The 22,768-nt window shown below is 54.8% G+C and overlaps 2 protein-coding genes across 6 annotated transcripts in view; both read right to left on the reverse strand.

The window, feature by feature from the left end:
- Positions 1-8,915: 8,915 nt before the first annotated feature.
- On the reverse strand, positions 8,916-12,963 carry HSPB8 (heat shock protein family B (small) member 8). 2 transcript variants are annotated; one of them, XM_065033807.1, is made up of 4 exons: positions 12,807-12,963; positions 12,044-12,707; positions 10,861-10,924; positions 8,916-9,685 (listed from the first exon to the last, which is right to left on the reverse strand). In XM_065033807.1, exons 2-4 carry the CDS (start codon positions 12,420-12,422, stop codon positions 9,526-9,528), a joined length of 603 nt encoding a protein of 200 aa, XP_064889879.1. In that variant the 5' UTR covers positions 12,423-12,707; positions 12,807-12,963; the 3' UTR covers positions 8,916-9,525. The 2 variants fall into 2 exon arrangements, with proteins under 2 accessions (XP_064889879.1, XP_064889880.1); XM_065033808.1 differs by having other exon boundaries at positions 12,044-12,703; positions 12,807-12,959.
- Positions 12,964-15,298: 2,335 nt separating this feature from the next.
- Positions 15,299-22,768, reverse strand: part of SRRM4 (serine/arginine repetitive matrix 4) — a 44,397-nt gene continuing 36,927 nt past the window's right edge. For all 4 annotated transcript variants that reach the window (XM_065033806.1, XM_065033805.1, XM_021284453.2 and 1 more), the window contains 2 exons: positions 21,861-22,004; positions 15,299-21,199 (listed from right to left, as the gene is read on the reverse strand). In XM_065033806.1, the coding sequence (XP_064889878.1) occupies positions 20,935-21,199; positions 21,861-22,004 (409 nt within the window). In that variant the 3' untranslated portion in view covers positions 15,299-20,934. The remainder of the gene's footprint in view (positions 21,200-21,860; positions 22,005-22,768) is intronic.

Below are 22,768 nucleotides of genomic sequence, written 5' to 3' on the forward strand. Positions count from 1 at the left end.
TGATTTTTGAAAGTGTATGTAAAAAAAGCTTGCCTGGAGGTGGGCTGAAGGGGCAGCTGCCCCACATGGACCAGGCTTGGACAAGGGCTTGAAGCAGCAGTTTGTAACCCAGCAGAGGGTCAGAGCACCTTGGGAGGGAGGTACAGAACAGAGAAAGGCTCCGGGAGCCCTGGTGCTGGTCTCCTGTCATCTGCTGTGTGTTCTCCTGGGAAGCAACACAACCATGGCTTGCAGATTTGCTGCTGTTACTCGCAGTCTCCCCTGAGCACCCCAGCCCACCCCAGGGAAGCAAGACCCAGCAGAGGAGACAAACCAGCCTGCACATGTTTCTTTTGCCATGACTAACAGCTTAAGTCCGTGACCAGGTAAACAAGCTAATTATACTTCCAAAACAAAAACAAAAAGCCACAAAGCCCAGTTCTCCTTCCTTAAGTAAAGGCGGGTGTGTAATTATTGTCATTTGTCCTCTCAGTGCTATTGCAAGTTGCCAGCGTTTTAAAACCTGGCAGCCGCTACAAGACAAAGTGACATATTTAGCTCAGGAGCGAAAACACTCCTCGCTTGTGAATGCCAAGGAGGGAGAAAAAGGAAAAAAATAGCCTATGAGAGAAGCACCTGCACCTGGGGAGGCTCCGCAGCATCGTCTTGAAGCCAGGGGGATGGAGCCCATCCCTGAGGCAGCACAGGTCCAGGGATGGCTGGAATTGGGGTGATTCATAGCCAAATGCTCCATTCTTACATTTGGGGGTCTATGCATCCTGTGGCAGGTGGCTTCCAAAGAGAGATATGGCTCCAGCCATCACATCTTGCTCACGCTGCAGACGCCAAGGCTGAGCCCTGACACCTGGGGTTTGCCTACAGCTCCTCATCTTGACTTGGAAATAGGTTTGGGCAAACCCCCACGAGAAATCCCAGCCCTGAAAACCACCTTCCCAGGGAGCAAATGGGAGGTTTGTTAGCACAAAGATTGTCTGCAGCGACCTGGGCTATGATTTATGGCGAGGGTTACCCTGGGGCTGGCTCCGAGGGGCAGCACGTCACCCACACCCCCACAGCTGTCTCTCCACAGGGTCCGACACCCTCTCCCCATCACTCTGGGCTCTGGCAAAGGCTCCAAGGAACCTAAATCCTGCATGTGCGTCCCAACCTTTACAGAGGAGAGAGCAAGGAGCCCTGACCCTGCCAGGTTTGGGATCGATTGGCGATAATTGCCATCAGATGCAGGATTGAGATGAGGCCATTTCCTAAGTGGTGCACCGTTAGGATCTCACTTGCTCTGTTTGATGACTCCTTTTGTGGCATTTCAGTAGCAGGTGGTGGAAGGAGAGCAGGGGGGAAAACCTATAAAATGTTTTAACATCCCTTTAGCTTCAATTTATCTGAAGAGAATTCGAACAGCACAATATCTCCCTGCCATCTGGGTGCCACTTTAAAAGACATTTTCTCATATCAGTGCAATTTCAGAAAATCTTGTTGTATTGCTATGGAAATGCAGGATGCTTCCCCTAAATTGTGCATCAGCGTGAAGCTTTTCAAACCTCGGCTGCAGCTTATAATATATGTTGACAGCTCACAGACAGCTCCCAAGAGACTTTCCAGTTCCAACACCATCCGTGTAGGGCAGCCCAGTGTTGGGCAAAACTGGAGCTGATACCAAGCACAGAAGAGCAATGATTTTGTCATCAAACACCCTGTACCCTGGAGGCGTCCGGCAGCTCACAGTCTAAACCCAGGTTCAGTAAACCCAGGACTGGGTCTACCCGGGCAAATTGGTTCGGGATGAGACCAATCCATGACATTACTGCCCTGTGGGATCTTAAAGCAAGAAACAGAATCTTGATAAATTCCTGCTGGGTGCAATTCAAGGAAGTTGAGGACATTTCCAGTGGAGAAATGGATGTCCCTGAGGGACCAAAAAAGCCATCTAAGGACTTAGGATCAGCCTCACTACCCCACACGTCACTTCACAAGTGCCTCAGTTTCCCCAGGACATGTTCAGTCCTTGAAATGCAGGCTGCATCTTCCAGGTTTGCACTGATACCATCAGACACCAGCCCTGGGAACTCGGGTGGATGCTGGTTCCCTGGTGTGCTTCCCAAAGTTGGCTCCTGCTGCATGGAGCCTCTCGCAGCTCGCTGGGGAGGAGTTGAAATGCCGAGCACGCTTTCCTGGAGTTTGCCCTGATTTTCAGAAATTGCAGTAAATCAGTATCGCTGCAAATTGGCCTGTTTTTTTTGACTCTGGCTTGATTTAAAGAGGAAAACAAATGGAGTTTTAAAATGCAGCTAATCAAGGAGTTAAAGAGAGGTTAATCCTAATGGATTAATCAGCTTGCAGGGGCACGGGAAGGAGGAGCAGAGGAGCAGCTGAACCCGGCTGCTCCTCCCAAGGGTGACAGCAAGTTTCAGAGGTGTCTGGAGATGGTGGTGATGCTCCTTCTTCCACCTGGCCACATCCAGCATGGGGACCACGTGGGTTTGATCTAGCAATAACAGGTGAGGCCCAGGCTCAGATGCACCTTCCCTGAGAAAACATCAAATCTTCAACACATTTGTTATCAACCCTTGGGAAAAAATAGTGACCAATATTTGACCTCACCACCCTCGTCTACTGTCCATTATCTCCCTTTGGATGCCAGATGGTGATAAAACCAAGACATGGGGTGGCCCTGGTTGGTGTTAACCCCCTGCAGAGCTCAGGGGGTGGCTGGGAGAGGGTTTTGAGCAGGGTGAAGCTGCCCTGGGTCCTTGCACCACCTCCTGCAGAAAGCACCCCCACAACTGCCCCAGCCACCCTGGAGGGTCCAGCCGGTGGCTCCGGTGACCCAATCCAACATCCTTCTGCCCAGTAACTCCAGACATCAGCATCTGCCTCCCAGCACAGCCAGGCATTCTTCATGGGGTAAAGCCTCTTTACAGGCAGCTAATTGGGCTTAGGCATAAAAAGGGCTTGAACATAATTAGTGACAGTGAAAGCAAGGAGGTTTAAAGAAGGTTATTAATGATATACACCACTGTATACAACAGCATAAAGGCCAAAAAAATATTAGATCCATTAAGTATCATTATCAAGGCCTGGAGCTAATCATTTAAGCTTAATGAAACTAATACATTTCTCCAGCACTGGCAGTTGTGCTCATTGCTCGAAGGGAAGCAGAAGCCAGGAAGGCTCAAGCCATGGTGTCCCAGCAGCATCACCACTGACCCTGGCCATGGCACCATACCTCTGCCTTCCCAAGAGCGGAGCCTGCTTCCAGGTGCTTTCAGAAGTCATTCATTTCAGCAGGAAACCTTTTACTTTGGCAGCTCAAAGACCTTCTGGTCAGTTGTCAGGTGCAGCAGGAACATGAGTTGGACTCGATGATCCTTGTGGGTCCCTTCCAACTCAGGACATTCTGTGATTCTATGAATGGTGTCCTTCATGGGCACTGAACACACTAAAGAAGGTTTCCCCAGCAAGCCCTGTCCTCAGTGTGGGTCAGGCTGCTGGTCTGTGTTCTGTGGGACCTTTGGCTTGAGTGTTAATGCCATTGAGGAGGACAGCGAGATCTCCCAAACCTTCCTGAGCTGGTGCAGGAGCAGGGATCCAAGGTGTCCCGCTCCAGCACCCATCTCTGGGGCTGCCTGGGCACAGGCAGAGCACCCATCCCACTGCCTCCCACCACACTTCCCTTCTCTCCCTTGTTTTGAGCAGCTCTTTGGAGACCGGAGGAGAAATGACACTGAGCCAAGGCGGTGGAGATGATCTCACTGCTAATTATGCAGAGAAGTCATTTAGCTGTGGCTGCGCGTGATGAAGTGATATGACAGAACGGAACAAAACCCCACAGCCACTTTGCGCATTGCAAATTAAAGAGAAAAAAAACCCTGAAGTGAGCGAACCCAAGTGCCTTGACTTGTTCTGCCCCTCTGTGAGCTGCTGTGGATGCTGTGCTACCCCCAAACCCGCTGCAATTAGGGACGGGCAGCTCAGATTGGGAAACAATTAAAAATCCTATTATCTCCGCTTTCCCCTCTCCTGGGTCTGGGTCTGTTTTCCACCCCAGTCCCAGCAGCAAGATCATCGCTGCAGCAGGACTCACCATCGCTTTAAAGAAGAGCCTGGGATTAGCACCGTCCTTATTAAAAACACTCACTCACACCTCATTTTACCTTCACGCTGGAGATGATTTAGCTTGATTTATTCTAATTAGTTGTAATTTATTGTTTTAATGAGCTCTTCTACAGCCTTTTTGTGCTTCTTAGCCACCCTTCTCAGCTGCTGTAATATGTTTCAAGAAGGTCTTTTAATAAGGAGAGGTTTCTAAGGCTGCCTTGGATAGGAACCTTTTCGTTGCAATATGAAAGAAGAAAATTAAGGCGAAATTTGCTTCTCTTCAGGATGGATTTGCTGTGGAGTATCTGGCTGGGAGAAGAGAGCGGCACTTCAGCACGTCACCCAAATGGCAAGATGACCCTTAATCACCAGAAACATTTGCAACTGGGTTTAAATACTGAGAAAAGAAAATGAATAGAAGAAAAGTCTCCTCCCCCCTGGCTACAGCTCATTATTTGAGGGAGAAATGGCTGCGAGATGCCCCAGTGCCCGGAGGCAACTGTGGCTCCATGTAGGGGTTAGTGATGCTCAACACCACAGTCACACAATGTCCCCCCAGGAGTGTCTGTGCCGGAGCCCCAAAGCCACCCAGATCCCTCCCAAGATGGGTACAGGCAGAAGCATCCAAAACACAACGCCACAACACCGCACTGGCATCGCTTGCTCTCTGGAGGTCTCTCCTCTCCTCCTCTCTTCTGGGATGGGCAAAACTTCAGCAACTTCTTGCTCTGCTCTGAGGGGCAGCTGTGCTGGTTTATGGCCAGGAGCCCCTGCTGAACTTCCCAGCTTTTGGTTTAAAAGAGACAGAAAAGCCGTCTGGTCAGCCAGGGTGGGTTATTTCTGTGACAATGGGTCATTTCATTAGAGGAAAAGAAAGTTTTTGCTTCTTTGACCCCACAGCCATTGTGTGGCAAAGTCTTCTCTTTGGAGACAACTGAGATAAAGCAGATGAGATTTGCTTTGCAAGTAGAGAACAAAGCTGCAACAAAGCGAAATCTCCAACAGACGAGAAACTCCCAAAGAGAAACATGAAAAGCCCCAAATGACCTCAACTTTAGCAGAGAAACACCTGGGTGGTCACAGGATGTTCTGTGGGGACTGGCTTGTGCCAAAGGGACCTGGGTTTACATGAGAAATAGTGAGAAACCCTCAGGGAACCCGGGATGCTCCAGAGCGCTCTGGGGATGAGAAACACACAGAAGTGTTATATCAACCCCCCTGTGCAAACCCAGACAGATAATCTGCAGAATAAGAACCAGCTGCTGAGGGAGAGCCTGGAGAGCTGCAGGTTCCTGAAGGGACCAAGGAAGAGGATACTGGAGGAAAACAGGCTGAACTCCTGCGTGCCCATGGCACATACATGGCTCATGGCTCTGCAGAGAGGCTCCCAGAGCAGCTGGAAAGGTCCTGAGCCACAGGAACGCGTGAATGCAAGAGTGATGCTTTCCCGGAGCAGAGCTGGATGTGACACTGGGAGCTGCTGTGCCGCTGGCCACGGCTCTGCCCAGGCTCCGGCTGGGAGTCAGAAAATAAGACCAACCCGGGTCTTCTAGGAGAAGAAACCAGGCCTCTGGAGATGCCTGGTGCATCTGGAGGGCTCTGGAGCTTCTTGGGGATTATTTACCCTGCTCTGCATGCTGCCAACCAAAATAAATCAATTCAGCTTTTGCTTCCATTTTAGGAAAATGAATCCTCTGGGACAGGCTTGGAGCCAGTGCCTTGAGAGGAGCCACATGCTCACCCAGCCCAGAGCTGGTGGGGTGTAAACTGGTGCACAGAAGCCGCTCAGCCCCGCTGGCCCCTGTCCCTGCCTTGCCAAGGGCTGGTGGTGCTGGCAAAGCCCCTGCAGCTCCCTCGGCAGCTCAGGACAGACAGCAGGACATGGCTGAGAAGTTTATTCAGCCTCCTGCAAACCCAGCCTGCTGCCGCCGAGCTCTCCCAGGGCTGGGGTGACCTTATCCTTATCTTTTCATGTCCTTCGGCCCCTCTGCAACAGCTGGTTCGGGCGGCAGGTCCCCCAAGGCCAGTTTCCCATGACACAGCCCCCTTATCTCCTGGCACTGCGTTCCCAGCCCATCCCAGTGCTGTGCCTCCAGCACCAAGAACCACCAGCTTGTGCTACAGGAGGGATCCCTGCTGCAAAGAAGCCAGGAAAATATTTCCCCAAACAAAAAGGCTGCATGAACCACCTGCATTTCACTCCAGCAGGTCAGGAGAGCTTTGCTGGGCTTAGCGTTGAGCTTGCAAGCTCGTGGTTCTGAGATGCATCAAGAGCTGCTGGATTTCCAAGCTCAGCCCCATCCCCAGCATCTCCTTTCCTGGACCAGACACCCTCCTCATCCTCCTTGCTCTGGCTGCTGCCTGGGCAGTGAGGCACTTGCTGCCAACAAAGAGCTCAATGCAAATTACTCAGCATCCAACTGCTTAATTACACCAGGCCCTTTCAGATGTGATTGGGTATTTTATCAGAACTGACTTCTTAGTAAAAAATAATAATAATAATAAAAAAAAAAAAATATATATATATCTTTCTAATATCCATTCCTCTCCCCTCCTCGGCCAGGCGTGCAGGCTCGTGCCGGCACCAGCAGCATTGCTCTAAGAGCAGAGTTGGAAAGGCCTGATTAGGATGGCTCCTCCATCAGTAAAAATCGTGTGGCTTTGAATGATGTGGATATTGATAAATTTAACACTGCTCCTTATTTAGGAAGCACTGGCTTGCCAGGGTGATTCAGACGGGGCCAGCAGAAAGGTGCCCCATGCAAGGGGAGTTGGTGATGAGCACATCTCTGCCCCTTTTCCAGGTGTGAGGGGTTCCAAAATGCACAGCCCTGGGTCTCAGTCCCTCCTGAGCCCCCTCAGCCCGCTCCGGGGTTGGACCCATGGGAAGCCCATTCCTCCGTGCCTGGAGGATGCTCCCCCACACAGCATCGCCCTGTTAGAGCCGATATTAAGCTATAAACCATAATGTGTTATGACACCAGCCGATGCAGTGTAATTGCTATAAACCCATGAAATGTAATGTAATTGGCGGAGCGGCCATTATAGTGTTGTGTTACAGCTCTAATGGCTCCAAGCCATTAACTCACATGCAAGCTGAGGATGAGCAAACAGCTCCTGCTGGTCCCAGCTCTGCAGCACCCTGGTACCCCAGAAACTAACCTTTCCCACCCCATCCTCCTCAGACACGGGGAAATACTGATGCAGGAATGTCCCAGTGTTTCCAAACTTATTTTTCCATTGCGAGAAACACCAGGAGAGATTCCTTTTGTTTTAAAGCTTCCTTCACTTTAATAATCAAGTCATACTTTAAAAACAAATAAACACACCCCAAAATAACCCATAGCACAACAGAGTTCCACTTACAATGATTTCATTAATACATGATATTCTAGACAATCTCAGAGCTTGAGAAGCCTCTGGCTGCGCAGGTCCAAGCACGTTGCCTGTGTAAGAGGTCCTCAGTGCTAATTGCCAATGCCAGCCTCAGCCATTAAGAAATTATTGCTAATGTACCTTCCAAGAGCCTTTATGAGACATTATTAAAGAATTCATCAGAAAGGAGAACCAAACCAAACAAAAAGTGATTAAATAGAGAAAAAAAGCTTCCTTCAAACTGCCAGATCAGCCGGGAAAGCTGAGAGCCAACACCTTACCGGTGCTGCAGCCCCCAAGCTGAGCCTGGGGCTGTCTTTGCCCCAGCACTGGTGCAGCAGCAGCCTGGGGACATCCCCAAACACTCTGGGGTGGGAGAGGGGCTCAGCTGCAGTGAGAAAGAGGAGGCACGGTTTGTGCTGGAGAGGTGTCATCCATGAGGCATGATGGCTCCAGGTGGCACAAGGACACAGGGCTGGAGCTGTGACTCATGACTTTATTGCTTTCCCTGCTGGTGTCAGTATTACATTTCAAGGATTAGATTTTATTCATAAAAATCACTGTGCCTGGCAGAGCTGTCATGGCTGAGCCCAGGCTGGCTCCCGCTGACGGGCATGGGGTGCTGTGCACTGCCTGGGGTCCAGACTTCGTAACGACTGTTGAAAATTGTATAAAACCGAGGCAAGATCCCCAAGGTTCCCCTCTGTGACCTGGAGTGCAGGTCCCATCATGCCTCTGAGCCAGGGTTTAGAGCACGTGATGTGCTGTTGTTGGTAACCACATCCCAAATGAGCCCGAGCGGAGCATGTGAGGTTGTATTTTTAACTCCCAGGTCCTGGTGACATGGAAAATTGGGTGCCCAGTCCAGGTGCTGCACAGATAGATGGAAAGACTCCTGCTGCTCATTGGCACCTCTGCTTTGCTGACCCCAGGCGTTGCAGCACGTTAACAAATCTTACCTAGTGCTTTGACCCCGGGAATGGTGTTAAGGCCATGTCCAGAGCCCAGCAGAACCCATTTGCCAGTACCTCCACCGGGGAATTAACTGGGAAGTGCTTCCCTGCGGAGCTGCTGGTGGGGAGCTGGAAATGGGGGTGGCACAAACCCAATACTTCCCAGCTCAGAGGCTGATGTAGCATCATCCCCAACCAGGACAAACATTTGCAAACCCCTCAAGAAGGTAAGGAAAGGATGAGCCCATGGTCCTCATGGGGCTCAGTGCCTCCCCAGCACAGTGTTAGCTGGGACTTGGCATTCACAGGCTGCAGAAAGGGCTTGAGCAAATGTTTTGTCCACCCATCAGTGCAAACATCGTCACACACCTCTATTCTCCTTCCCCACCATGGGAAGGACCCTGTGCCAGGATAGGAGGTGGCACATGGTGTCATCCCCCTTCCTCCCTGCCCTCCTCCCGCAGCCCTGCGCCCACTCCGAGACAAGCAGAGTCTAAGAACATCGACTGGGTTTTATTCCTCAGGTCTGACAAGTAAAAGCACAATTCTCTTTGGAAAAAAAAAAAACAAGAAAAACAAAAAAAAACCCCAAACCAACGTTCAAAACACACGGACGGTTTGCATTTCTCAGGACGGATGCTGTGCCGTCAGGCTCTTCCGCTGGATGCGCGTCCTTTGCAGAGATGCAGTTTGAAAAAAAACAACCCACGGAGAAGGAAAAGACACAGGGCTACGGGATTCCATGTCAATTTCAGAGAGAAAAGGGCCATTTTCTGCTATTGTTATAAATATCCCATCCGAGCGACTCAGAGCAAAAAATAACCACAGTGAGGATATCCATTCTGCTCGGCCCCATGGGCACAAAATCTCTACCAGCACCTCAGACCGCTACGAGCCCTCAGGGACAGTGGCCTGGCACCCTGGCATGTGCCCCGGCTCTCAGGTGGTCCCCCTGAAGGGTGGCGAGTGCTGCCGTCCCTGCAAGTGGCACCATCACCCTTGCCAGAGGCTGTCTGGACGCCGCAGGGGACCAGGGGGGGTCCAGGGGGAGAGGGGAGAGGGGAGGAGGGATGCCGGAGTGCGGGAGGGATGCAGTGGCCGGTCAGGCGCAGGTGGCCTCCTGGCTCTCGACGGGGATGTCGCTGCCGCAGCCGCCCTCACCGTACTGCTGGTAGGGGGGGATCTGGGGCGCCTCGATGATCAGCAGCCCCTCCGGTGACAAGGAGGCGAACACCGTGATGGGGTCCACCTCGTAGGGCAGCCTGCGGGAGAAAGGAAAGATGATTTAGGGGCTGGGGTGCCTGCGGGCTCACAACATCGCTGTTGGACTTCACTCCTTGGGAAGCCCACGCAGGACCCCAGCGTGTGGGGAACCACCGATGCTGAGCCAGCAGCCCCGGCGCCGGGCTCGGCAAAGCCTGCATTATTATTGTAGCGCCTGGGAATGTGCTGGGGATATTTAAAGCGGCCTCCTGGCTGGTCTGGCCCCTCCAGGCACTCTGTTTAATCTCCCCGGCAGATGTGTTTGACAGGATGTCACCCGCCGCTTGTGCCACCCGGGCTTCTGCAGAGCAGGAGCAGCTCACGGCCGTGCCGCAGCCCACGTCAGCCGCAAGCCTTGCCCGTAAAAGGAGCCGCCGCCGCGGCCAAGCACCGAGCAGGAGGGAGCGCGGTGCTGGCCCCAGCTTTCCCGTGGGAGTTTGGGATGCGCAAGGCTCCTTTGGGGTGGAAAAGCAACGCTGAGCTGCTGCCCACTGAGGAAACCCTTCCCATGCCCTGGGCTTTGCTGGTTCTCACTGTTAACCCCATGAGCCCTGCGGCCGGGGGTCTGTCCCCCGCATGGGCAAAGCGCCGCGGTCGGGACTCGCCTGCCTCCCTGTCCTTCGCTGTTGTTGTTGCCAAAGTGAGCTGTGGGGTGAGTCACCACGATAGCGATCACACTGACATCATGCAGATAGATAGAGTGATAGGTAGGTTCATGCAGAGGGATGTATTTTGTATTTTGAGGCTGATGATGGTGTCAGCCCATCGTGCCCTGCTGAACCCCGGGGGATGTGCTGGCACCGCTCCTTGCACCTCTCCCGTTCCCTGCACGCCGGCTGGCTCCAAATGCAGCCCCAGGCCTAGAGGAGACTGACAAAATGCCCAGAAAAACAGCTCCTCCTCTTTTACCTCCCTTGGGAAATCACTGTGTGACACAAACCAGCCAGGAACATGCTGCAAAAAGGGCAGTTTTGGGAGTGCAAACAGGCGCAGGTGTCCCTGCATGTGTGAGCCAGGGCATGGGGACTGGCAAAGCTCAGCTCTTTGCTGCTAGTGCCACTGGGGTTCCACAACAGCCTGGTGACGTCTGAGTGCTGCTCAAGGGGACGTGGCAGCCCCCCTGCACCCCAGCCCCTTCTGCGGGGGGGACATCCCAAGGCCAGCTGGTACCTACTGGATTTTCTTGGTGAAGTTCTTGGAGACGATCCCTCCTTCCACCTGCTGCTCCTCGTGTTTGCCTGGAGGGAAGAGAACACCCCACGTCACCACCTCGCCAGGAGATTGTTTTTCTTCCCCAACAAGCAACAACAAAACCCCACAGGAAATTTTCAGAGTGGTTGTTCCCCTTCCCCAGTGCAAACCCTTCCCTGCAGGGAGGGCTCAGGGACCCTCTCCCATGTGGGGACACAGCACACCCCTATCTCCAGTGAGAGCCTGGGGTCTCGCAGGCTGCCAAGAGCTGCGCCTTAAGAAAAAGCCTCCAGATGTGATAAAACTTTTAGAGCTGGCAGCGTCTGTCCTTGACCCCCTCCCCAGCCTGTGTTCCCTGCCACTGCACTGCCAGGCTGGGGTCCCTGTGCCTGGAGCATCTCTGAAGATAAAACCACACCAGCGGCTGCCCAGATCCCCTTGACCTGCGTTTTTCCCCCTGAAATGCCTTGAACCCCAAATAGACACCCAGGGCCATGCTGGGTGGCAGCCCCCAGCCCCTTACTGGGGAGTCTGGCCCAGGGCACTGGGGACAATGCAGGATTTGGGTGCTGGGCACAAGGGATGCTTGAGGCTGGGTGTCTGTGGGCACCCCAGATGTTCTGCACCCCACACCCACTGTACCCACCATTAACTGAATTTTTAGGGACGTGCTTCCGGCCGGCTCATCCCCAGGCTGGGGCCTGTTGGGGTGGGGGCTGTGGGGCGGCTGCCCCTGGTTCCCAGTGCCAGAGCTGCCTCTCTCTCGGCCCCTTTAAAGGGAATCTCCCTCCGAGCCAGCCTCACCCCGGCTATAATTAACCCAGCCAAGCTGGGGCCCCTCTTGGCAGCTGGTTGCAGGGTGCTGCCGCCCGCAGGGGGGCCTCCCTGGCCAGCCGGGGTGGAAGGTGGGGAGATTTACCCCAAAAGAGGCTTTTCCTTTTTATTTTGGTAGCAAACCAGTGCAGCTTGTGAGCCGGTTTCCCTGTGGCACCCCTGAACTGCCCCGCCACAGCCCTGGCCCTGCTCCCAAGCACAGGGCTGCCGCTGCTGGCTCAAAATAAAAGGTGATTTTTGCGTTTTCCAGCAATTTCTTGAGCCAGCATGGGTAGGGCAGGACCAGCTGCTTTTCATACCCCATCCTCCTCCCCCAGCGCCTTCGCTCTCACCTGACACCTCGACGTAGCCATCCTTGGTTTTGACCGTCAGCTCCTCGGGTTTGAAGCTGTGCACGTTGACGCACACCTTCCAGGGCTCGCGGGGAAAGGGCACGGGGCTGCGGCTCTCGGGGTACCCCCCGAAGCGGGCGCTGTAGCCGGGGGCCATGGCGGAGGCACGGGACATGCCGGCGCGCAGGGGACCCGGCCAGGTGGTGGTGAGCCGGGGGCGAGCCCAGTCGGGCCAGTCCGCCGTCAGGTCCCCTGGGAAGGGTGACATGCCGAAATCATCGTCCAGCAGGCGCGAGGTCAAGCCGGGCTCCCGGAAAGGGTCGCGGATGCTGCGGCGGCCGGGGTAATGGCAGGAGAAGGGCATCTGGCTGTCAGCCATGGCTTTCTTCAGAGGGGTCCGAGCGCGTCCCCAGGGCTCTCCCGCGGAGCCTCAGCCTCTGTGTGGCCGCTCCTGGCTGTGAACTTCCCCAGGGAGCCCAACCCGGAGGAGACGCATCCACCCCGGGCGGGATGCGGCGGGTGCTGTGGGGCTGGTCCCCTCCTTCCCCGGCACCAGGTGAAGGATGATGGAGAAAATCAATGCAAGGCTGAATCACTGGGAGCCGGAGGAGCGCAGGAAGGACGGAGGGAGCTCTCTGGCCGCGAGAAAATGCTTCCTGTCTGGCTGCGATCCCAGGAACCAGGGAGAGGAAAATAAAACTTGGTGAGAGGGGGAAAAAAAAAACCAAAAACGAATATCCCAAGATTAAAAAGCTTATCTCACCCCTCTTGCTCCACAGCACTTTATGTGCGACTTTCCCAGCTGCTCCCGGGGGAGACCTGCAATAAATGCCTGAGCTTGGAGCCGAGAAACTTCTCTAACCTTCCAGCCGCTGGGCGAGCGCTATTTATATGGATTTGGGAGGGGGGGGGGGTGTGTTTTGCAATTCCTGCCCTGTCAGCCGAGTATTTTGGAGAGGATGAAACAGCCGTGGAGAATCTGGGCTGCGGCAGCTGACCTCTCAACCGGCCCGAGGATCCCGGCTGCCGCGGGGCTGCGGCACTCCGGCAGCTGCCCCGGCCCCTGCTGCCCCCTCCCAGCGCCCTGCGCCCAGCCCGCCTGCCCAAAATAGCCCCCGAGCTCAGGGCCGGCTGCTTTTACCCCAGTGTCACCCGTTAAAAATACCCCCTTGGTGGGGCTGGGCCAAGCTGCTCCCCTCACTGTAAAGCCACGTGTCCCCACGCCACTGAGCAGCCCACTGTACCAGGAAATGGGTCACTGGTGGCACGTCTGGTGTGGTGCTGTGGGGTGGTGGGACCCCATGGGTGGGCGTTTGGGGGATGCTGGGGCAGGGGACAGACCCCTTTTGTGGCAGAAGCTGCCCTCTGAGCCTGACGTGAGCAGGACTGCGGGATGTAGGAGCAAAGCCATGCTCCACGGGATGTCCCTTTCCAGCCCCGCTTCCTTGTCCACCTTCACTGTTCAGCCCTGAGAAATGTCTCCAAACCGCAGGAAGGTGAAGGACCCTGGGCAGTAAGTAGGCAGGGTCCCCATGGTGCTCCTTCATCCTCCTCACCCTCCTCCTCCTCCTTACCCCGCTGCATGCCCCAGCCCTGCCGCAATCACTGTGCACGGGCAGGGCGAGGCGGTAATCACAGCCGCGCACGGCGCTGGGGCTAATTACAGGGCAGCGGGCAGTGCGCTGTGGGAAGAGGCGCGGCGGCGGTGGCGGGAGAGCTCCCGGCGAGCATCCGCCTGGGGACACGGCCCCGACCGCGCGAGCCGGGGGTACCTGGTGGCAATGGGGGGCTCCCCGGGGAGGTGGTCCAGGCACGGCTGGGTGGGTGATGAGATGTGCTAGAGAATGGGGTGTCACCAACGAGGGTCATGCTGGGTACGGGACCACTTCCTCAAGCTGCATCCTGGCTCTGCCTCACGCTCCTTCTCTCCAGCATCTGCAATTTTTCTAATGGACTTGATGGAACTAATTACAGCAGGCAGACTAATGCAGCGCAGGCCGCACAGCCATTCAGCTGCTGGTCACTCCAGCGGCATTAATCACACGCCGACGCGACATCACTGCCTCTCCATAGTGTGGGGCAGGGCTGCTCCCCTGTGCTCAGCTTCTTTGTCCCCACCATGCGACAGCCAGCCATCACGGAGGATCCCTGGGGATGAGGGGGATGCCTGCAGATGCCTGGGGAGGTCCTGGCTGAGCAGCCCTGGGTACGGGGAGGCAGCTGCCAGCGGAGGGGCAGAGGATCCCACTCCATCCCCTTGTCCTGCCCAGCTGGGGGCTCCTGCTGCCTGGGGGTGACAGCAGGGTGTCCTGGGGGACACCACACACACCAAGCCTGAGCTCAGATGAGCACCTCTCACCTTGGCTGGGCAGCGGGATCACCCAGCACCCAGCTCTGCACCAAACACCAGCCCACAGCGAGAGGGGAACAAGCCCCAGGGAGGTTTTGGGGAGCTCCACAATCCTGCCGTGTTTCCAGGATCCTCCTGCATTTCCCCACGTAGCTCCGGGTCATCCTCCCTCCCCTGCCAGGAATCCTCCCTGTCGCCTTGTTTATCCCCATTAGTCACACATCCCCTCCCGCCGGCTCTCACCCTCTCCAGGCCATCCCAATTTAGCTCCTGTTGTCACTCCAAATCTCCTGGCTGCCTCTTGCCGCTGAGCTGGCCCCACAACATCAGCTCTGGGGAGCACAAAGCGGCCTCGCAGCCTCCCTTCTCCTTCAAGTGACCTGGGGACACTGCCGTATGTTCCCAGGATCCATCCACGCTGCAGCCAGACCCTTCCTGGGTGCCTATCTGAGCCCCACTGGGTGCAGCACAGGGACCAGTGCTCCCAGTTCCCTGTGGGACTCCCAGCCAGCCCTGGGGGGCAGCCCACGGTGAGGGCTGTCACGCAGGGTTTGGAGCGAGGGCTGTGTGGGCAGGGAAATGCACCAGTTGCACCAAATGGTGACCTCCGTGGTGAGACGGCTGCATTTCTGCCTTGTGCTACCGGTGCCCGAACAGGACGGGGGGATCCAAAGTGCCTGGCAAAGGGCAGCGAAAGCCTGGCCCAGCAGGGAGGGAGAGCTGCCAGAAATACTAACCCACAACTTTTTTTGCTTCAGCCCATGCCCCGAGGAATCGGGCCTGGGCAGCTGGGAGCAAAGGCACATGCCCTTCCCCGCAGAGCAGCTGAAACAACCCAAAATATCCCACTGCGCACAGTTGGATCCGAAAGGAATATGACAAACAGGGCTGCAATGAGAAGGAAATACTGTCTGAACCTTTATTGGAACCCTTTTTCTAACCAGGCTAACAACTCGGATACCCCAGGAAGACTAAAGGATACAGTATGCATTTCGATGGAGAGCAAAGGGAGTTTTACAATGAAGTCAAATGAGCAGATGCACCAGTGTCATTTGGTAAGGAATCAACCAACAGGCGAGAAAACAAGAGACACCGTTTCAACCAACAGGCGAGAAAACAAGAGACACGGTTTCCCTCGCGGCTTTTCTCATGCCTTGGCTTTTGTTCTAAATCTTCTCATTCCCTGGGTTCGAAGGCGAAGAGCTGCCCCCAGGCTGGTGAGGTTCAGGGTGATATTCTGTAGGTAACAGCCCAAAAGCTGGGATGCTTGACTGTGTAGCTGTTGCTACAACAGATGCACCAGTGCTTCGGAGACCCTCCTGGTCATGTGCAAACTTCCAGGTAGCAGCAAAAGTCATGAGAATTATTTATCCTCTGGTAGAGAGGTAACAAAACCCCACTGGACACTAAAGGGCAAAGTCCACAGGCAACTAAATCCATCCCTTTCTCAAATATCCTGACAGCCCCAGGGCTCCTGGCCAGCTTGGCAGGAACAGCCCAGCACTGGGCACTTGTCGGCCGACGCCGGAGCCACGTCCGCCCCCACCAGCCAGGGCAGCTCTGGCATGGAGCACAAACACCTCCCACTCGGGTGATGGGGACAATGGCAGAGTGACACTGCGGCAAGTCACGATTTTGAGCACATCCCACGCTTTTTCGGAAGCTGGGGTAGATGCCTGCAGCAAGCTCCGGCTCGTGTTGGAGATAACAGGAGAGACCTCCCCAGTCCTGGTCTGGCCACCTTCCCCGAGCTCATGCCCAGGTAAAGCTGCTGGTTCTGGCACAAGGCTCGGGAAAGGGGACAAAGCAGGACATGGCACAAGGAGGAGGGTCTCCAGGTGGGCAGGGTGGACATCCTTGCTTCCCGGTAGAGACCACGGCAAGTCACTTCAACCCTATCCCCTTCCTTGCACCGATGAAAGTCCTCCCTTCCCAAAGCAACCATTAAGAGCCAAGAGGTGGTCAGTGGTGGGAGAGCGGAGATCCCCAGGGATCTTTGGTGATCCAAGCAGCCCTACATGGCACAGAGGATGAAGAGCTGCGTTCTTCCTCCAGCACAGCTGGTCTGTTGCCTATGGACACCCAGCACCTCTCCAGGGGGTTGTGACTTGCCAAGAGAAGCTGATCCAAGAAGCTGAAGGATTTTCCCCTGCCTTGCTCCTCGCCATCTAAATCAGGTTTCTCCCTAAATCACTGGTGGTTGAGGTCCAAATGAGCCTAATTTGTCTGCCAGATGCCCCCGTGCTGGCAGGTGACAGCCTCAGTAATTCACCTGATAACCTCTCTCCAGTGTAAATGGCAATGGCTCAACAGCTCCTACCTTCATGGACCCAACAGCAAGACCCAAGTAGCTTTTTTTAAAGTAATGCTCAATAAATAGAAGAAATAAATATTAAATAGAGGCTAAGTCCTCTTAGCCTGTTCAATATATGTACAATGCATAGCAAAATAACAGTGATTGGCTGTTGCAGACAAATTTGGTGCAAATTCAGTCCCCCAAAACAACAAAAACATGGAGCAAAGTCACAGTCAACATAAAGGAAAACTCAGCCAAATGCCGTAACCCATGGAGTAAAGAAAGAACGCAACAGTGCTTTGAAATATCCCTTCTCTTTGCTTCCCAGCAAACCTGCAGAGATGGTGTTGGGTTTTCTGTACTCTGACTCCAATGCTGGGCGGTTGGGAGAGGGGGGACGAGCCTCGCTCGGTGTGACAAACCCAGAGCCAAGGCTGGTCCAGGGAGCGGGGAGAGCCAACGGCACAACTCTGGGGGGAGAAATCCTGGGTGGGAAATGGCCTCCGTGTATGAGGAAAGCAAAACCCTCTGAGATACCACCTCCAAAAGATGGCCAAGATATTTTCCGCAAGCCTCGCTGCTCTGGGTGAGGCTGCGGCCGGCCCTGGGCATCCCATGTGCGGCCGACTGCGGGCGAGCAGTGATTCACCAACGCCAAAATGACCGAGTTGCCTTTGCACCAGATGAACGCTGCTCTTTGCAGACAGAGCCAGCAGCAGTCTGAGGTGCCGGATGCACAGCGAAAGTCCATAAAAGCAATGAAGTGAAACAACATTAAAAAGAAAGAAAATAATAAAGCGCTGGCAAAAGGCACAGAGACAGAAAAGCTCATGGGCTTCTCGCAAACTGACAAAAAACCCAGTTGTCCACTGACAGGGAGGGTGATGTTCCAGGTTGTACTAAAAATCTTAAATAAGTGAAAAAATAAATACCACCACTGAGGGAAACTCATATGTATATGCACAGGTGCACATATACATACACACGCACAGATATATACACATACACACAGACTTGGGTAGATCCCATCACCCGAGGCTGGGTTTTGCATCATCTTCCGCACAGATCGCTCTCTCACGGCCTCATTTCTGTCGTTTTTCCATGGGTGGGTCATCATGCAGGGATAAACAGGGCAGGGGAGCCCTGGCGACGCATCCTCCCAGGGAAACCAGCGGTGCGGGTGCCGAGCAGCCGGGTTTCGAGTTGTTGCTGCCTGCGGAGCCAAGGGAAACAGCGCAGCCGCCAGCTGGCAGCCGGCCGGCGCCAGCACGGACCCGGCGACACTTCCCCAGCAAACCGCCCTGCGCCCGGCCAGCGGCACACAGACCCTCAGCGTCACCTCCGTGAGGTCCTAGATGCGTTTTTCTGGTGACGCCCATCACAAATCTAATGGGAAAGGCTAGATTTTAATGTGAAAACAGATGAACGGCTCTGCCCTGCATCGCTCTGGCCATCACATGCTCTCTGTCCTGCTCTGGAGAGCGCAGCCCAAGGGACATGCTGGCAGCAGGAGTGACCGTCACTCCTCCGGCCACCTCGCCAAGAGGGGTCGGCGCTGTAAACCTTTACACGAGAACAGTGGCATGGATACATTCAAACAAAAGGATAAACAGATCCAAAAATAACTTATTGTTACCGGAGAAAAAAAAAAAAATAAATAAATACTGGTAAAGGTGACCACCTGCATCCATTCTGACATACAATTAAAAAATAGAATAATAATAAATAATAAATAAATAAATAAATAAAGAGGTTGACTGCAGCACAAGTCTGCTCGGGAAGCCCCGGGAGCGTTCGGCTGCCAGGGGCTGTTGGAGGGGGGCAGCCCTCGAGGCGGGTCAGCCAGACGGGTATAAAGCCACCGTCACCCCCACACGACCCTCAGTCATCTCCTGTCCCACGGTCGGTGGGCGCTGCTGCCCTGATGCGATGCTTGGATCATCCATCCCCAGCCACCAGGAACTCGAGTCTGTTATGTGTGGTATTTACACCAGTTGCATGAAGCCACTCTTCTCTTTCCCAGTTTCTGACCTCCCGGCTCGCTGCTTCCTCGCCGCAGACGCACATCTGTGTCACGGGGTGCTGAGGGGCACTAACTGCCCTGAAACATGGGTAGATCTGGGGTTTTGGCTCCCATCGTTGCATTCGGGTGCTCCCAGGGAGCTGAGGGATGGGGTGTTTCAACATCAAACTGGGAGAGACTCTTTGGGGAAGAAGTGTGAGGTTTTCAGCCCTTTCCGAGAAGGGAGTTCACTGCAGAAGGTGGCTGAGGCGTCGCTGTCAGGGCCAGTGCGGGAGGGAAGGCAGTGGCACCCCACTGCGAGCACACCCCATCTGCGATGCCTCCGTCACAGCCCTGGCTCAGCCCTACCAGGAATGCCTTTCTCTGTGTCCTACAAAGTGGCCTCCCAGGAGACAGACAAGCGTCCCCACCAAACCAGAGACCACACCAGTGCCCAGCTCTGTGCCTCGGCCACCTTCACGTCACCTACAGAGAGCAAGTGGGGGGGAAAGCAGCTAGGAAAAGGGGGGCTTTGGGGGCTGAAGGCACAGGACAAAGGGAACCAGCAGTAGGAAGGACACTGGGAAAAAGGGACCCTTGGCATAAAATCTTCCCTTTGTACCACCCAGGTGGGAATCCACCCCCAGCTGCTGCACTTTCCAACAGGTTTCTATGTTTGCTAAGGTAACTCTAGTGGGGGCGTTGCATTTCTTTCTACCCCCTCTTCTCCTCCAGCAGATGCCATCTCCACTTAGCCCTTTTCTGTGACATTAAAATGACACACCTCCTTGACTCATTAAGCCCAAACTCGTTAATAATCATGCAGGATGGAAGGGGAGGGGATGGAAAAAGGGAGGGAGCCTTGGTCTTAAGCCCAAATTAGCGTCTCTAAGCACCCAGGTGTTGTAAGAGAAAGAAACTCCGCAGCACCAGCTCAGCCTGTGCTGGGAGAAGCCTTTGTTACCCTGCAAAACACAGTCATTGCGCAGGCAGCTGGGCTGGCAGGGAGACAAAACCCCAGGGCCCAGGGCTCTCCTGCTGCTTGTCTGCGGCTTCCTGGGAAAACAGGCAATTAGTGGGGGGCCCTTCCTGCCCCCCTGCACTGCTCTATCCTCCCAGTGACAAACTGGGGTGAGTGTATCTGCCCCAGCTCGGTGTGGGCCCTGTGATGGGGCTGCTGATCCTGCCTCAGGGTCTCAAGGAGAAATGATTTCCTGAAATCCTCTTGGCATTGCTTAAAATCACTGCCTGTTATGAGGAAGGGGAATCAGGGTCCCCTGGCTCATGCGATACCCTTTTCAACCCTGTGTGCTCTCACGACACCCCACAGCTTGGCTACCTCAACTCCTCACTGTCCCACCAGCATTGTGCTCCAAGGGCAAAGCGCCTTCTAGAAAAACCTGAACTGTCCCCAAACTGCCAGAGGGTTCCTCTGAGAAAGGAACCCCACGGCCACCCCCTCCCACGCTGTGGCCTGGCCCTGGGAGCGAAGCGTGGAGCCAGCTCCCCTTTCCCTTGTACCCACCAGCCCCATGGCTGCTGCGCGCCTCTCAGCGGTTTGTTTGCAAACAAGTCACAGTGCTGGGGGTGATAAAACAACCCTGCAAAATATAATGCATACCTGGTAGGAAAGGGCAGAGGAAAGAGATGGAATGGGGGGGGATTTCTAGCCTTCTATTTATAGCAGGGACTGGATGACTGGTAATAAATAAATACTCTCTCATGGAAGAGGCCTGCTGCAGAGTGGGCAGAAACTCTGGAGGAGAGACCCAAGGGACCTGATATTTGCTGTGGTGGGGACAGGTCACCCCCACTCATCACCAAAGCTTCCCAGCAAATTCCTCCCTAACTGGATCTCTCCCTCCAACAGAAATTAATTTGCTGGTTCCTGGTTTGGCAGAAGAGCAAGGAGCTGAATTCTTCCCTTTGGACCAGCTGGTAGTGCTTTGGAGAGCAGCAGCGAAGAGGAGACGGGGACATCGGGGAGGATGGAGCAGGTCCGTCGTGACAGACCCTCTGTAAAGCACCGACCTCTTCCAGCCCTGGCCTGGGAGCTGGGACTGATCCACCGCTCCACAGGGTAGCGAAGGGGCTGCACCGGGCGCACAGGGGCTTTACTCCAAACCGGGGAAGGGGGGCCCAGCGCTGCCACCACATCAGTATCGGGGATGATTGCTATCGATGGCCAGGTAGGTGGGAAGAAGCGGAGAATGCCAGGAATTCGGAGGTGACGCAGGCACTCCCTAGCGATGCAGGCTGTCAGAGCTGCCTCCTGAGTCATAACTCCTGCTCCTGCTCCGGCTGCTCCTGGGGCCTGAACTCCGGCTGCGGCTCCTGCCCTCCCCGCTGCTGCTGCTCCAGCTTCGGCTCCGGCTCGTCCGGTAGCTGGAGTAGCTCCGGCTCCTGCTCGGGGAGCGGCTAAAACTGCTGTACCAGGAGGAGTAGCTGCTGGCGCTGCTGGAGGAGGAGGGACTGGGACGGTAGTAGGGGATGGGGCGTTTGCGGGCACTGTGGGGACAGGGAGATGAGTGTTAACCACAACACAAGGATGGATTTACTGCCAAAATCTCACAAAAGCATTGCATAGTCTGCACAACACTCCCCAAAAACATGTTTATTTAAAAGGAAAAAAGAAATAGAGCAGGTCAATAACAAGCCTTGAGATTCAAACCACTCACCCCCGTGGCCCTGGGGAACATCCTGAGCACCAAACCTAAGGCCAGGCCCTGCCTGATGTTGTCCCAAAGAGCCCTCAACGTGAGGGTTTTAGCTGATCAAGCTTGTTACGTTATGCCTCGTTGGGTTTCTGAAACACTTTTGTTCCTCTTATCAAAGGTTGGAGTCAATGTTTGACTCTCTCTACAGTGGGGGACATCTACCACAGGAGAGGGTGAAACAAAAAGCCTGTGAGGGGGATGCTCCTGGTACCTGCAGGGTGAGACCCTGCTCTGACTTCATTTGCCTTTCTTTCTTTCTTTCTTTGCCTCTAACCTGGAAATCCTCAAGCTCTAGGAGGGGTGGAAGGGCCTGCTGATCAGGCTCAGGGAAACCAGTTTGCTTCTGGAGCAACCTCCTCTGGCAAGGGCTGGGACCCAAGAACAGCCCACGTCCCCCCACGGGAGCACTGGCTGACCCTGTCTCCAAATGACAGGACCGCACGTCCCCCTACCTCGTGATGCGCCGAGCTTCGAGGTGGCTGGGAGAGTCTCTCCTGCGCTTCCTCAGGGGTGAGTAGGACCGTCGCCGCCGCCGGTCACGCTCCCTGTGCGACTCCTTCTCACTGGAGCCGTACTTGTGCTCTCGCTCACGGTCTCTGGGGAAGGCACAGATTGGAAAATGTCACTGCTGGGTTTTTGGCCATGGAGGCAATGACCCATGAGGGCACAGATGAGTGGAGGACACTCAGCTCCAGAAGGGATCCCCCTGAACAAAGCGCTCTGGTGGCATCAGCCCTGCGCACACTCCCTTAAGCTGGACAAAGAGACACCCACTAATTGTGTCTGGGGGTTTCAGCAGTGTCTCCTGGTGGCCCTATGCTGCCGAGAAGGCTTCCGTGTACCCGTGTTTGTGGATGCATTCTGTGTTTAGCTCTACTACAATTGCTCTTGCTGGCCGTGTTGCAGAAGCAGGTAAGAACCAGGCTGCCAGCAGGCTCCCCGTGAGCAGGGGCCCCGGTATCCCGGCAGGGCTGTGCAGCTCTGCGCGGCTCCCAGGAGTGCCGGGGTTGCTATGGTTCTCTCCGTTGTTAAATTCCTGTACACGTCAGCACAGGCCCCTCCGTGGAGTGTGGCTGACTTCATACACCCTGCTCAATGCCATCTGCAAAGCGACACGGTACAGGTCAAGGGCCTGATCCTTGCATGCAAGAAATATTTTCCTACACCAGTGCAGGGATTGTCAGAGCTGCCAAGAACCAGACCTAGGGAACGTAACATTTTAAGGGTGCAAAACATTCTCAGCAGCAGAGATGTTATCAGAAAAACCTGCCCAAAGGCATCTCTAGGGCTGAGCTATGAGATGTGTGTTTTCTGTGGGGTGTGGAGGGAGTAGAGTTGCCTGGACTGTGTTTCCTCTGCT

This window comes from Columba livia, chromosome 17 (assembly GCF_036013475.1).
Source record: "Columba livia isolate bColLiv1 breed racing homer chromosome 17, bColLiv1.pat.W.v2, whole genome shotgun sequence".
Lineage (NCBI taxonomy): Eukaryota > Metazoa > Chordata > Aves > Columbiformes > Columbidae > Columba > Columba livia.

What these genes read in the sequence shown, in the direction of transcription:
- HSPB8 (XM_065033807.1), bottom strand. Translation starts at nt 12,422, where the DNA reads ATGGCTGACAGCCAGATGCCCTTCTCCTGCCATTACCCCGGCCGCCGC. An exon ending in TGGCTACGTCGAGGTGTCAG is followed by an intron (nt 10,925 to 12,043) that starts GTGAGAGCGAAG and finishes TCTTCCCTCCAG; the next exon opens with GCAAACACGAGGAGCAGCAG. An exon ending in AACTTCACCAAGAAAATCCA is followed by an intron (nt 9,686 to 10,860) that starts GTAGGTACCAGC and finishes TTTCTCCCGCAG; the next exon opens with GCTGCCCTACGAGGTGGACC.